The 16,489-nt window shown below is 39.4% G+C and overlaps 2 protein-coding genes across 2 annotated transcripts in view; one reads left to right on the top strand and one right to left on the bottom strand.

Moving 5' to 3' along the window:
• Window positions 1-3,140: 3,140 nt before the first annotated feature.
• Window positions 3,141-9,154, top strand: LOC311044893 (E3 ubiquitin-protein ligase TRIM39-like; the record flags this gene model as incomplete). The annotated part of the gene is made up of 2 exons (XM_084056703.1): window positions 3,141-3,174; window positions 7,509-9,154. Exon 2 carries the CDS (start codon window positions 7,511-7,513, stop codon window positions 9,152-9,154), a length of 1,644 nt encoding a protein of 547 aa, XP_083912829.1. The 5' UTR covers window positions 3,141-3,174; window positions 7,509-7,510.
• Window positions 9,155-10,862: 1,708 nt separating this feature from the next.
• Window positions 10,863-16,489, bottom strand: part of cyp7b1 (cytochrome P450, family 7, subfamily B, polypeptide 1) — a 40,226-nt gene continuing 34,599 nt past the window's right edge. Inside the window, exons 7-8 of the mRNA XM_084056535.1 lie at window positions 13,788-13,966; window positions 10,863-13,103 (exon numbers count right to left, since the gene is read on the bottom strand). Coding sequence (XP_083912661.1) covers window positions 12,810-13,103; window positions 13,788-13,966 — 473 coding nt within the window. The 3' untranslated portion in view covers window positions 10,863-12,809. The remainder of the gene's footprint in view (window positions 13,104-13,787; window positions 13,967-16,489) is intronic.

Genomic DNA, 16,489 nt, shown 5'->3' with positions numbered 1-16,489 from the left:
TAGCAAATAATATTACATGCAGCATACACTATGTAGAAAGTAAACACTGTTACACGTAGGCTAGAAGTCTAAAAATCTTATGTAAAAGTACAAAACTATACTTTGGAGAACATTCATAATATACCACAGGTTCATTTAATTATATCAATGTTCCACCAATAAGTCCTGTGAAGAGCTCTAAAGTATCAGGTAAACTGACCTACAGCTGAGAGCCATGTTATTAACAAATCAACCAATAAGTGAGAATAGGGGTCAGATCCTAGATCTTTAGGTCACATACTGCCACCATGTGTCAGTATGGTGTAACTACAGTCATCTCAGCAGTCATCAAGCTCCCTAGATTTATGGATCACATAACGGCACCGGTTTCTCAACATCAGTTCCGTGGACCACCAGGGGTCCAAATGGACCTGTGAGGGCCTGCAACTCTCAGAGTTAAATTTACTATGAGGATTTTCAGTGTAGATTGGGGGTCCCAGAGATCAAATAATATTACATCTAATACCAGTCTGTGTTCTAATGCATCTCAAACTGGGAGAAAAAAGGTCTGTAAGTGCAGTCATCTATCTAATTGTGGAAATTAATGCTCTCCTATCTTTCTTTTTTTGTGTGAGAAGCTGTGTGATGAGCTGAGGAGGATCCAGCAATATGCAGTGGATGTAACTCTGGACCCTGATACAGAAAATCCCTACCTCATCCTGTCAGAGGATGGAAAACAAGCGCATACTGGAAACATAAAGAAGAATCTCCCAGTCAACACAATGAGATTGACCCTTTTGGCTTTCAGTCTTAGGAAAACAAAGCTTCTCAACAAAACAAGAAAACAAAGGAAGGTTTTACTATGAGGTTCAGGTTAAAGATAAGACTGATTGGTATTTAGGAGTGGCCAGAGAGTCCATCGACAGGAAGAGACACGACAAATGGAGTCCTGACAATGGTTACTGGCTTATACGTATGCTACAAGGAAATGAGTACTATGCTCGTTCTGATCCTGATGTCTCCATCCCTGTAAGAAAGGAGTTCCAGAAAGTGGGAGTGTTTGTGGATTATGAGGAGGGTCTGGTCTCCTTTTATGATGTGGAGACCAGAGTTCATCTCTACTCTTTCACTGGATGCACCTTTACTGACAAACTCTATCCATTCTTTAATGCAGGGAAAAACAATGGAGGTTAAAACTCTGCTCCTCTGATCATCTCACCTGTCAATCACACAGATTAGACTAATTGAATCCTCATCTTCACATGAAACCTAGCGTCCCTATTCTTGGGCGAACATTCTGAGAAAATAGCTGATCTACAAGCTCACAATGCGACGCGCTGTGAGCTTGTAGTTTGGCCATTTTTTACAAAAGATTTGATGTAGAAGGAAATATTAACAGAACTAGTACAGAGCCCTGGGGTACCCCGGTCATCAAGTAAATATATCTATAGTGGTTAAGATTGATTGATGTACTTTATTTAGTAAGACAACAAGTGTGTATATGGAAGGGTTAATTTAACTGTCATTTCAAATCACACCATTTATTCCTAACGGGTATTGTATTGAAACATTATAATACACAACATGTGTGAAGTACAAACAGAGAAAAATTAATTCTCTGTTGAAGCATTTATTTAGACCACTAAAGCCTTACTTTATACTTCCGCTATTTGCAAATAGCAGATCTAAAAGCTCTTTTTTTTAAATATTTATATTTGTGCTTTTATGTCTTTATTGATAGGACAGTAGGCTGGTAGGAAATGGGGAGAGAGAGATGGGGCACGCAGCAAATGCCGTCGGGCTCGGGACTCGAACCCGCAACGTGCTGTCAGGCTACATTGAGCCTAGGTGGCTGGCGTAGCGGACGCCAGCCACCTAGGCTCCAGGCCAATATGTGAATACTTTTAATCAGGCCTAGTATTTTTAAACTCATGTAGGCCTATGTTTGAATACTTAAAGGACCACGTCACCCATTTTCAACCTATCTACATAATTGGTCCTCACTAATGTTCCTTATAATATGGTATTTTTGTCTACTCGATCTGTGTTTCAAGAGAAGGACTGTGTAGACACCATTAATACAAGCATTAATAATACATAAAACAAATTGAAATCTTGTTTGAATTTACCAAACCTACCTACCGATGATGTCACTGGTAGGTGAGTTTCTGAACTGTCCACCGCTCTCCCTGAGACACAAAAATGGTACCATATTAGGTCTATAATGAACATTAGGACCCATTAAATGAAGTTGAGTTGAAAATGGGTGAAGTAGGTAAAAGCAAGTACTCCAGTAGGCTACACATTTGCAGAGCAAATTTCACTTGTAGTTGAGTAACATTTGACCAGGAGTTGAGTATTAGGCTACTTTGTCCACCACTGTCACATAGTAGGCTATGGCTGCTCACTCAACAATGTTGTTAGTGCAACTATAGTTAAAGAACTCTTCAGCTCTACGTCAATATTGTAGCCACCTCATAGACAATAATTAAATAATAAAATATAGATGTAATGTTGTGAATTTAATCAATTTATAGTTTTATTCTGCACCTTTGAACCTGCTCACAGCATGAAATGACTGCAGTAAAAGATTAAAGGAGGAGTTCACCCCAAAAAATACTTATTTTCTATAAATTACACACCCCATGAAGCCTTGAATTCATGGATTTATTTTTGTTTTTGTGGCATTCCTAAAACAATAATTTGATGACAGGGTGAGCATCCGGTAGGAGACACAAATAATCTACTTTGTGTCTCCTACCGGATACATTAGCCGGTAGGAGACGGTCATCAAATTATTGGCTTAGGAATGCCACAAAAACAAAAATAAATCCATGGATTCAAGGCTTCATGGGGTGTGCAATTGATAGAAAATAAGTCATTTTTTGGGTGAACTACTCCTTTAACTTTTACAAGGAGTGAAGCAATGCTGACTGACATCTTAATGATGTATCACAACTGAGCAGTGTGACAGCTGAGATCCTATTGTGTATGTGATTATTTATATAATATTATTATTATTGGCCTTAAGGCCCTTTTATTTCACCGGTCTAGGACACTAGGACCTAGGAGCAACTGTAGTGCTGCTGCTGTCACTATATATTCTGTGTCCAGCAAAGCAGACAGACAGACTGCAGAGTAGACAGAGTTGGAGAAACTACAGCAGATAAAGTTAACATCGTCAACAGTCTATCGGTAGGTTCAATGTTTTCTACTGCTGTGTGGATTGGATGCTGTGTCTTTATCAACTACGTTTCCGATCAAACCTTTGTTTATAAACGAAAACGAAACTTGCTTAGAGTTTATAGGCTACAAACACAAAGCGATCGATCATTTCCCCCTTTATGTCACTTGTTTTGATATCAATAGATTCCGTGGTGGGCAGTAAATTGTGAAGCATAATTATGTTGAATGAATGCAACAGGATAACGTGAGTAAATGCATCAGAGCTTACATCAAAGGCATCCACATTAGAATGAATGTAGAACAAATTAATGTTAAATCCAATCGATAACTGAGTGGCGATACAGTCACTTTGAAAAAACAGAATGAGGCAACTGCTAGTTGTAAAAAGGTAGCTGTAGAATACAACTCTCGTAGACGTATTTATGATTCTGACGTTTTCAATCTACGAGAGTTGTAGGGTTCACCCCCCCCCCGGGTTCACCCCCCCCCCCCCCCCCCCATGGAGACATGGACTTTCATCTCCTAGCCCGTAGGACTCCAAACATGTACAAGTGCAAAAATAAAATGTCCTTACCCCCACGTCCCAAATGTTAACTCTTTCTACGGGGTAGTAGTGCAATGTAATAATCCATATATTTCAATAAAGAAGTGTTTTAATGCCGTCTGTGGCCGATTCTGTCGGAAGTTCCCAATGGACGGTAGTGACGGGGCGCATCCGGTGAAACCCGGAATTACACTCAATGTAAACAGAAAATAAACGAGGGTGAAAAAATGCCGTTCGGCCACAGACGGGATTAAAACACCTCTTTATTGAAAGATATGGATTATTACATTGCACTACTACCCCGTAGAAATAGTTAACATTTGGGACGTGGGGGTAAGGACATTTTATTTTTGCACTTGTACATGTTTGGAGTCCTACGGGCTAGGAGATGAAAGTCCCTATGTTCATGGGGTAGGGGAGAACGGGGTAAGATGAACCACTTTTTACTTATGTTGACCTCGGCAAGGAAAGATGAGCTGGAAGTAAAATCTAAACATCTACTAAAACTTCAAGATGTTTTCTATCAATTGAAATCATGAGTGTGCATCTATGACAAATGGTTGTAAAAATATGGGTTCTAAAAAAAAAAGTGGTAATGTGGTTCAACTTGCCCCAGGTAAGGGGTAAGTTGATCCTAGTCAAGGGGTAAATTTACCCATATGATATTTTGCATTTTGAAGTTTTGAACTTGAACAAATAATGTATTCACGTATCAACAATAATTTAATAACACATTTCCCTTTTGCAAATAGTCGTATTTATTGTCTTAATGGTATTTAAACAATATAAAACCAATTAAATAATGTTTGTTATTCAGAACCTTTTAATATTTGCAAATGTTAATACAATATTGAAAACTTACTCTTAAATGAGTGTATTCCTCCAAATGAAAGGTCATACAGCATCATTTGAGAAGCAAAGACATAATAAAAAAATATGAATAGTGTTTAACATTAGGTCAATTTACCCCAAGGTATTTGGTTCATCTTGCCCCATGGCCACCATTTTGATCTAACCTGGCTAAATTAATGCTTCAGGCTTTTCTTTAGCTAAATGATTCACATGGTTTTATACATTGGAATATCACCAACATGCATGATATATAAGTTTCAACCTGGGTACATTTGCTTTAAAATAAAAAACATTATACCAGAAAAGTAAAAAATTAACTTTGACCAGCAAAAAACACTTTTTTGTGTAGAAATATGCTCATCACTTTGCCCATGTGTCTCTCAACTTCACAGCCAGGTGGAAATGATGGGTGTGTCCTGATTTTAAGGTCACATGACAACTCATGTGTATAGTTTTAAAGATACAGGGGGTGGTTCAACTTACCCAGAGGTTCATCTTACCCCGTTCTCCCCTATCAACCCTACAACTCTCGTAGATTGAAAACGTCAGAATCATAAATCCGTCTACGAGAGTTGTATTCTACAGCTAGTAAAAAGGTAGCCCTAGAATGTCTGTGATCTTACATACATTTCATGTATTCCAAATACACAGTCATAGATCACCCTCGTCGACGCGCTGTGTAGTGACGATCTGCGCGGCCATAAAAGTGCTCTAAACTCCGTCTGTACTCACCCAATAATTAATTCCTAAGAAGACTTGGAGTCATATTTTGTCCTCTAGTTTCATATCCATTTGAAAGTTCTGCCAGAAAACGTGTGTTTAGTCAATTATCTCCACTTTTCCACGAGCTGCACACGGACGACTTTCTGTACGGGCGAGGGGCACGGACTTGAGTGAAGGACCAAATTTAAAATGTCATAACAAATTGACACAGGGAAGAAACAAACGAATGGGGAACACAATTGACCGGTGCTTGTCTGATTGTTGCGGCCCGGGGTAATGAATCACTCCATCTGCCAATTGTGTGTGCCAAACATTTGTGTGTCCTAAAGGAAGTTTACATATATTCAGTCCTGCACTCATTCCCGGTGTTTCCGGGCCCCTCGCCCGTACAGAAAGTCGTCCGTGTGCAGCTCGTGGAAAAGTGGAGATATTTGACTAAACACACGTTTTCTGGCAGAACTTTCAAATGGATATGAAACTAGAGGACAACATATGACTCCAAGTCTTATGAATTCATTATTGGGTGAGTACAGACGGAGTTTAGAGCACTTCTATGGCCGCGCAGATCGTCACTACACAGCGCGTCGACGAGGGTGATCTATGACTGTGTATTTGGAATACATGAAATGTATGTAAGATCACAGACATTCTAGGGCTAGTAAAAAGGTAGCATTGCTCTTCATGAAAGCAATTCTATTTGGTAACAGGAAAGGTGGGCACCAAAACAATCTGGGCACTATGGAAAACTGTCTGGGCGCCTTACTAGGGAAATGTGGGCACCTGGAAAAGTGGGCGCTAGAGAAGAGTGAGCACCGGGAAGACTGAGTACTGGGTACTTTGATAAAATATGAATAATAAAATTCATATTTTATTTATGTTATATATATATATATATATATATATATATATATATATATATATATATATATATATATATATACATACATACATACATACATACATACATACATACATACATACATACATACATACATACATAATAAAATATGTAGTCACATCTGTAATGAAAGTGTTCTATATGATGACAGCTTTACATAGCGAACAGGATGAGCAAAGCAACCATCAGGAAGAGTGGGCACTTTGGGGGGAGAAGAGTGGCCACTATGGAAAACTGGGCACTGGGAAAACAGGGCACTAGGGAAATCTGGGCACCCGGAAGACTAGGCACCTGAATTAGGACTGGGCACCTGAATTTACTTTACATAGCATGCTGCTTTGTTGTTGGTACAGTAAGTGATATTTGACCCACTGTTCTTAAAACCCCCAAACACAACAAAACAACACGGTTAAAAGTACAATATAAGAGTTTATTTGCCAAAATAGTAGTAGCCTACTGTTAAGAAATAGAACTAATTGCGAAAATGGTAAAAAAAAAAATCTAGCTATTCAATGCCAGGTGGCCATTAGCAGGTTTGATCGCAGCATTTGTATATGCAAATACATTGAAAGAATGAGAATGAATGGAACGACCACTGAAATATTGTCTTTACAAGACACAAGTTTCCACATGAGAGCTACCCCAAAGTGCCCACTTTTCCCTAGTGCCCACTCTTCCTAGTGCCCACCTTTCCTGGTGCCCAGTCTTACCAAAAATATGATGCCCAGATGTCCCTAGCCCACCTATCCTGTATCCAATAAGAGAACCTCACATCAAAGGCTTTGCGCATTCCACATTTGAATGAAGTGCTTGTAGAAGAAATTAATGTTAAATCTAAACTATAACTGCCGAGTTGCGACAGTCACTTGAGCGCAGAATGAGCGCAACTGCTAGTTTTAAAAAGGTAGCATTGTTCTTCATGAATAGGCAATATTATTTAGCCTAATGAAGCGAAGGCAGACACACTGGTCTGGCAGTGGGTAACCTGAAACGTTTTAGTTACTTGGAAATGTCAACCCATGTTGATGCCTTGTAAATTCTGATACATCTTGAGTTGTTGTCAGTGTTTACTGTTCACCAAATAATTGATCCTAACAATATATTGTTCACCAGTATCATTGTGGTGTGAACTCTGCTATCCGCTTGAGTTAGAACAACTTTTAAAACAACATATGCCTATTTAGAGTTATAGTTGTTTCGGTGCGTCTGCATTAGGTTTGTCAATAGCATTTATGTGCTGTATATGCAATATGTCATAGTGTAAGGTTGTAGATGTAATGTAATAATTCAAGAACAACAATTGATACTTTCTACTTTATTGTGCAGAAATGGCATCCGCCAGCATTCTCCATTCTGAAGAGGAGTTCCTGTGTTCTATCTGTCTGGATGTGTTCACTGATCCAATCACCACTCCATGTGGACACAACTACTGCAACACCTGTATCACTCAATACTGGGACACTAATGATGTGTGTCAGTGTCCACTATGTAACAAAACATTCTATACAAGACCAGAATTCTCTGTTAACAAAGTTTTCTCAGAGATGGCTGATCAGTTCAGGAAGTCAAAGCAGCTGAAACAAACTTCCAGCACAAACCAAGACCCTTCTAAACCACATGAAGTCTCCTGTGATGTTTGTACTGAGACCAAGCTCAAAGCCCTGAAGTCCTGCCTGATGTGTATGACCTCCTACTGTGAGACTCACCTGGAACTTCATCAGAGACTCTCAGCGTTAAAACCTCACAAACTAATCAACCCTGTAAAAAACCTGACAGACTATATATGTAAAACACATGACAAACCTCTGGAGCTGTTCTGTAAAACTGACCACAAGTGTGTTTGTCAGTTCTGCACTGTGTTAGACCACAAGTCACATCAGATTATATCTCTGAAAGAAGAATGTGAAGGAAAGAAGGCTGAGCTGGGAAAGACAGAGGCTGAAGTTCAGCAGATTATCCAGGAGAGACAGGAGAAGATTCAGGAGGTCAAACACTCATTAGATCTCAGCAAGAAAGATGCAGACAGAGAGATAGCAGACAGTGTGCAGGTCTTCACTGCTATGATCAGCTGTATTGAGAGAAGCCAGGCTGAGCTCATTGATTTGATTGAAAAGAAGCAGAAAACAACAGAGAAACAGGCTGAAGGCTTCATTAAAGAGCTGGAACAGGAAATCACTGAGTTAAAGAAGAGAAGCTCTGAGCTGAAGCAGCTCTCTCACACTGAAGACCACCTCCACATCCTCCAGAACTTCACATCCATCAACGCCCCTCCACCCACCAAGGACTGGACAAAGGTCAATGTCCATCAGTCTTCATATGTGGAGACTCTGTGCACAGCTGTGGCTCAGCTGGAGAAGACACTCAGTCAGGAGATGGAGAAGCTGTGTGATGAGCTGAGGAGGATCCAGCAATATGCAGTGGATGTAACTCTGGACCCTGATACAGCACACTGTGATCTCATCCTGTCTGAGGATGGAAAACAAGTGTATGATGGAGGCTTTGAGAAGAATCTCCCAGAAAACAAAAAGAGATTCTCCATTTCTCCCAGTGTCTTAGGAAGACAAAGCTTCCTTGCAGGAAGGTTTTACTATGAGGTTAAAGTTAAAGGGAAGACCTGGTGGTGTTTAGGAGTGGCCAGAGAGTCCTGCAACAGGATGGATTCAACTACAAACACATGGAGACCAAACAACGGTTACTGGACTATAATGTTGAGGGAAGGAAATGAGTTCAAGGCTCATGCTGACCCGGAGGTACTCCTCCCTGTAAGAGAGGATCTCCAGAAAGTGGGAGTGTTTGTGGATTATGAGGAGGGTCTGGTCTCCTTTTATGATGTGGAGACCAGAGTTCATATCTACTCTTTCACTGGATGCACCTTCACTGACAAACTCTGTCCATTCTTTACTCCATGTGGCAACGCTTGTGGTACAAACTCTTCTCCTCTGATCATCTCTCCTGTCAGTCAAACAATTTAGATTAATTTAATCCTCAGCTTTACATGAACATGTTAGTTTTAATTTAACCGCATGAGTCCCTATTCTGGTACAAACATTTGTCGATAATAGCCGATCTACAAGTTTATTGTGGCTATTTTCGGTAAAGATATTTGGTGTGGAAAGAAATACTAACAGACATAGTACAGAGCCCTGAGGGAACCCGGTTATCTAAATGTATTTAAGTGGTTAAGATAACAAATGTGTATAAAGAAAGTTAAAATGTATTCTATTGAAACACAAGTATGTGTGAAGTACAACCTGAGTCTAATATGGTAAATGAGTTCTCTATTGAAGCATTTATTTTGATTAACCACTTAACCTACTTTGTACTTTGAGCTGTTCGCAAATAGCAGATATACAAGTTCACAACACACTGATGTTAATGATTGGTTCTTTATGTAGCTGCATGTTGAAACAAGATGAAAATGTAATTCTTTAGAAATCACACAGTTCAATTATTTGCAAATGCTTGTACACTGCTTCAACTTTACTCACTTTGTAGTGCAAAAATAAACTTTAAAGAATGACTCTCATTGTTTTTTGTGTTCTTAAGGTGTTGTATGTAAATGTATAACTTTTATAACGTGGGCTAAACTTCCTCACTGGTAAATATTTGTTCAATATTCAGTTATCAAACTGGTTCAGGGTTAAAATATGAGCAAAGAAAATCAGTGGTGTAAAGTAACTACATTTACTCAAGTACTGTTCTTAAGTACAAAGTTTAAGGACATGAGCCAAATATTGTTTCTTTGCAGATTTTGATTATTATTACAAAACTTACATTAACCAATTAAGCCCATTATACTTTGATGAATGACTGACAATATGGACGTGGTATGGTATTTTAACTATTTATTAAATGTTTTTTAAATGTATGGATTTGTCTTGTGATTTTGGGGACCGAATTTCTGATTATTATTTCATATTCATTTTTGAAAATCTGAAGAAAAAAACAAAGCATAGCCAATGTAAAAAATATATAAATTCCTTGACCCACGAAAATGGTTCCGTGACCTAACAATGGGTCCCGAGGAAACACTTCTATAGAGAAAAAGAGAAAACAAAGTAAACATTATGTTTTTTTATCTGAATATTGTTTCTAAAACGTTCAAAAATAGCGAAAACAGATGATATTTAAGCTCACAAGATGTGAGGCATTGTGAGCATGTAGATCGGCTGTTTTCTCTATCAATTCAGGTGTGCCTTTTAGATTTGGACTTGTCCATTGGTGTGCTTTGGACACAATGTTTTTTTTTTTTCAATCTACTGGTCTAGCATAAAAGCTCACAACACCAGTGTACAAGGAAAACAAACAAATCACATTTTTAATATAATACTTTTTAGTAACAATATAAATCTGACTCGTCTGGCCGGCTCTTACTGTTTAATTCAGTGGTTCTCAAACCTTTTCATGTCAAGGACAGTAGGACACCAACACGTATGTGTATTTGGCCGTGGACCAAAGAAGATTTGAGTTGTTAAAATGTTTTAAAATCCAAAATCTCCACAATTTTCCATGATTTTTTGGGAAAATAGCAGATCTACAAGCTCATAACATGTCGCTATGTGACACATCTGCTATTTTCATACAGCCAAGTATAGAATAGAGCCTGCTGACCTATTGGGGGTCCGGGGACCCCCAAAGGGTCCTTGTAGGGGTTCCAGGGGGTCCCCGGACCCCCAATAGGTCCGGGCCGTCAGTGGTTTAAGCTGCACTTCTACGGTTGTCACGACAACCACATCTGTAATTTTTGTATCAGTAGTGTAGACATAAGCAAACAGTCAATGAATGTAAGCATTTTTTTTTTGTTAAAATAAGTGTTAAATAGCTCTATATTAGCAATCATTGCTATAGACTTTGTTTGTTCTCCCCGTCCCCATCCAATCAGGAGAGACATACATGATACAGGATAAACAAGTGAAAATGTAATGAATGAAATGAATAAACGAGCAGTCAGTCAAAGCTGGAACTGAAACATAAGCTGATAAATGATCTTTGTGGGGTTCTCTCCCCTGATTGGATGAAATTGGTGTCCCGTCTCCCACCTGAAAATGTGTTTTTTTTTTTACTAAAGAGCACGAGAGACGGGGAGACCGATGTTACTGAACAAACACTCTATAGCAATGATTACAATCACAGTATACTGTAGAGCTATTTAACACTGTTACTGAACAAACACCCTATAGCAATGATATCACAATAAATGATTAAATATGATGTTTATGTGAAGTAACTGTCTAGCATCATGTCAAATAAAATGTTTCTCACAGTTTTGTAATGTTTTTCTTTTTCATATGAAGCAACAGATTGTAGCCAGTGGTGGACAAAGTACTCAACTCCAGAACTTGAGTCAAAGTATAGAGTCACAGTTTTTAATCGTGAAAATAGCAGATTGTCTATTTTCAAAGTACAATATTTGACTTTGAAATGTAGTGGAGGTGAAAGTCATATGCTTCTAAAAAACATACAGTAAGTATATGTTAAGTACACTATACATAAAGTACAGATACTCAAAAAATGTACTTAAGGACAGTACTCAAGTAAATGTACTTAATGTCCACCACTGACAGTAGCACTGTGACAAAGACACACACAGTAAAGTTAAACATTAACCATAAATGTACATCATGACAACAAATACACCAAATAACAAATTCCCAAACTAACAGAAACATGAAAAAGTAAGATACCAATGTACAGTTCAAATGGAATGGATGATTCTAAAAGGTAAAAAGAAAATCCTCAGTCCGTTCATCCATCCATCCATCCATCCATCCCATAGGCCTAATTACATAATCGGCTGATTGCAATTATTTGAGGTAATCGCAATTATTTTTTTAATTATCGTTCATAATCGTTTCCATGTTGAAAAATGTTCACACATTTTCAAATATTTCCAAAAATGATGGTAACAGGAGATCTACACGCTTGGCTAGTTGAGATTGTCTATTTCCACAATTAAAACAATATTTTAAACGTATAAATTAATTAAATGTATCAGTAATTTCTTTATATATTTATGTTTTTTGTCATATCTGCCATGTCGAATCTTTGTTGATGAAGCCTAAAATCCAAACAGAAATATTTATATGTTCCAATGTTTAATGCCAAAAATGTAATTGTTATATCGCAATTAATTGTATAACAATTAATCGTCAGGTAAAATATCATGATCGTGACAGCCCTATCCATCCATCCATCCATCCATCCATCCGCCCGCCCGCCCGCAGTCTCGTCCAATAGGCTCTATGTACAGCAGCCATATTGTGAAGACATTCACAGGTGTTACCAATGATACTAATGAAGGCTCTGTTCCATTCTGGTCAAACAGAGTCAGGGTGCTGATATTATGCATGTCGACTCACTGGAAACACTGCTACACCAGTGGGACTAAAATGTGGGTCCTTAAGGGGCTTCCAAATGGCCCCTTACGGGTGTGTAACTCTGAGAGTGTACAAATGTAACCAAATGGACCCGTAAGGGTCCATTTGGTTACATTTGAGTTATGGGGGTCGTGGAAATTGAAAAATCTGAGAACCACTGTGCTAGACTAAATGGAACAGAGCCTTCATTAGTATCATTGGTAACACCTGTTAAGGAAGTGAAAATATGGCTGCTGTGAGTAGAGCCTAATCAGGCGTTGCGCTGCCTGTAGCGCATCTGAACGTCATTGGTCGGCAGCAGGATGCCCAGCCCCGCCCTGCTGTAGTCCAGCGTGGCCTTGCTCTGACCTTCGACCAGCTGAAGGTCAAAGTAGACGAGCATGAGCGCCAGGAACTGTTTGATCTCGTTGAGAGCGAAGTGTCGCCCGGGACACATGGAGGAGCCCGAGCCGAACGGCATGCGGTAGTACTTCAACTTCTGACCCTGCTTGAAGAAGTCCGTCTTCTCACCCCCTGCCTCGATGAAGCGGTCGTAGCGGAACGCCTGCGAACAGCAGAGGACAAAAACATCATGTTTAACCCATTACGACCGGGAACACATCTGTGTGTCATTTTTAGATTTCTTTGGCTATTCAAAAATAGCAGTTATAGAAGATCATGGCGCGGCTATGAGCTTGACCTTTTTTTTTTATCGTGAAAATGTGTGCACATCTTTGAATATATTTTTAAAGTGAACATTTTAACTCAAATCTTTGCTTCTGGGGGATTCTACAAATGTCTTCTAACGTTTTTTTCAGTTTTTTAGAAAAAAACTTATGTTGCTATAATATCAGTGGTTCTCAAACTTCTTTCATGTCAAGGACCCCCAGAAGCAAATGTTTGAGTTAAGATTTTATATATAATATATATTCAAAGATTTGCACACATTTTCATGTTTTTTTTTTTTTCTTCAAACATAGCAGATCTACAAGCTCATAGCGTGGCACTCGTCGGTATGAGCTTGTATATTTGCTATTTTTGAATAGCCAAAGGAATCTAAAATGACACAGACGCGTTCCCGGTCTTAAAGGGTTAACCCATTAAGATCTGAGGCCGATTCTAAAAAAAATCTCTCCTAAATCCCAACAGTTTTCCGATGAACTTATGTCGCCGTATCAGTGGTTCTCAAACGGATTCATGTCAAGGAAATCCCCAAAAAAATGATCAGGGTTAGGGTTTAGGGGTGTACCTCGGGGTCCTGGTAGATGTCGGGGTCCATGTGCATGCTCTGGGGGTACAGGGCGATGACGTCCCCCTTCCGCACGGCCACCGAGCGCTCCGCCTCCAGCGTCAGGCTGAAGTCCTCCTGGACCACGCGGATGTTCATCGACGACGACGAGAGACGGAGGCTCTCGTTGATGGAGCTGTCTGCGAACGTTCAATATAATATCGTTAACGCTCTTTAATCAATTGTTTGTACTTTTTAAAACGTTGATTGATCGATTGATGTTTTTATTGACAAAATGCATGTATGATTCATTGAATATTTTATTGACACAGCAGTACGACGAGTTAAAAAAGACGCCAAATGGGTGACGACACAAAAAAAACCTAAAGGCTTGTTTCCATTGTGGTCCATTAAGCATTCAACACTCAAACAACTGGACGAAATAACAAGTGCAACCGACAACGATACAAAAATTAAAAAATACGGCATACAGTCTTATAACTACTAAAACCCCAACATCCGCTTGTGGGGAAAGCTTTGGCAGAAAATAGCAGATCTACAAGCTCACAATGCGACGCATTGTGAGCTTGTAGATCTGCTATTTTCTGCGAAGATATTTAATGTGAGAGCGAAAATAGAAAATACACTAGTATAAAGCCCTGAGGGACCCTGAGGGAAACTGTTATTATCATGAATTAAGCAATTCATGATAATAACAATTATTTCCATTGTGGTCCTTTGAGTGTACAGTAAATGTGTGTGTAAAGTGAGTGCCATGTTTTTTTGGTTTGTTTTTTTTGCATACAGAAAAATAAGATCAAGAATAAATGCATTCATACAATTTCAACATACTAGACAAGTAAAATAGAAAAAAAAACAACAACAACATGGGTACTTTAAATGGAAACTGTTACATCTCAACATTGATGCTTTCCATTTATTTAGACATTAAAGCATGGTCTAACACACCAGAGCTTGAGGCAGAAATGGTAGACTGGGAAAGGCAAGGCAGTGTTTTGTTCATGTGCTTTCCCCAAGTTCAGTAGATCCTCCTCTGCATTGAGTTCTGTCATTTAGCTGAATAGCAGTAAGTGACTGGGAGGTCAAGGGTCACCGTGCGCTGGCAGTCAGGTCCACCTCTCCACGCTCATCCCTTTTCTCCTCTTGAATAGCTGATTGACAGCAGGGTGTTCAAATCGCTGCTTTCCCTCTTGGCCTGCATGGCGCTATACAGAGCTTCCTGTTGGCTGCTGCGGTATGTGTGTCATCCAGAACACCTTGTGTGACCTCTCGGCTTTTGACTAAACTGTCCCCCCTATCCTGGGGGATCTAGGAGGCTGTTAAACTGCTACTGTGTGTGATTCCCAGAATTCTGTTCAAAGCCAGAACCACGTGAGCATCGCGCCACAACAAATGATAACAACATCAACGTCAGAAACGGCATGAATTACTTATTAAATAAATACATACATACATAAATAAATATGTATATCTCTGCTGTCCGGCAGCAACCAGCTAACTCCACAATGTTCATTTGTCAGGAAATTACAAAAACAAAAAAAGTGGAGGTTTTGTTCATCATTGATAAGAACAGCTGAATGGACCCCCAAGCTCTCAATGAGGTTGGAGGTCAAAAGGGGGTGGAGCCTAGAGTCAGCAAAACCAGCTAACTCCACCCCCCTTTGGTGGACTTAACTGGTTTAGCAGAAAGTTTGAGGATCCAACGTAAAGTAAAGGTAACGTAAAGGGTGTTCAATAGCACTGATTTATGGGAAAAATGCAAAAGCGGAAAAATGGAATTAGCTGGTTTCTGCCGGACAGCAACAATATTAAGTAAATTACAGTTAAGTACATTTTCAGTACATTTCCAATGCCTGCGTCATTTCGGCACGAGCCACTCGAGACAAAAAAAACGTTTAGATAAGTTGTCTACATAACAACTTAACCAAAAACACATTCTAAATCATTTTGAAAATAGCTGATCTAAAATCTCTTCAAATTACCTATTTTTTAAAAATGCTTTTAACGTTTTTCGCCCAGTTTAAACACCAAGTTTAAAGGTGTTAATAAGATGTTAAATGTAAATGTCCTCTCCTCATAGCCCCTCCCTCTTGGTCTTCATGTCCTGTGCCAAGATGCTGTCACTGAGCTCCTGTTTCACACATGAAAAGAATGGTCAGAACGAAGGGACAGTGTTGTTGTGTTGATTCTCCACAGAGTGAAAGAGCTCAACGGGGCTTAAAGGACATGAAAAACACGTCCCAGCGGTTCTAGAAGGCTCATATCTGCTTCTTTTTGGCTTGAGGTGACATTTCTTTCTGTGCTCTTGACAGGACAGGACAAAGAGCTCATTGCCGTTTCAAGAAGCACTGGGTTTCATGGTGTATACTGAGGGTGTACTAATGGAACCCAATGGACCCTTACGCAGGAACGTGCAGAGGGATTTGGAGAGGCAGGGGCTGGAATTTCAAAAGGGAACCGAAAAATAACCATACTTTTAGGCCCGAAAACCAAAATAACCAGAAAATGTGTTGATGCGTGCTTACTGTCCTTAAAGTCATGCATCCAACAAGCTTTGAACTGAGCAGATTGGACATTCCGTTCCAGAGATAATGGCCAAAACATCTTGAAAACGGACACTTTCGACGGTTTTCGATCGCCGATTGCGACAAAAACAAAATAAATCTCCATGAATTCAAGGCTCCATGGGGTGAGTAATCGAT

This window comes from Gymnoscopelus microlampas (genome assembly GCF_963454915.1).
Source record: "Gymnoscopelus microlampas genome assembly, chromosome: 5".
Classification (NCBI taxonomy): Eukaryota; Metazoa; Chordata; class Actinopteri; order Myctophiformes; family Myctophidae; genus Gymnoscopelus; species Gymnoscopelus microlampas.
The sequence above is the reverse complement of the archived record's forward strand: the minus strand, read 5'-3'. Positions and strand labels throughout refer to the sequence as shown.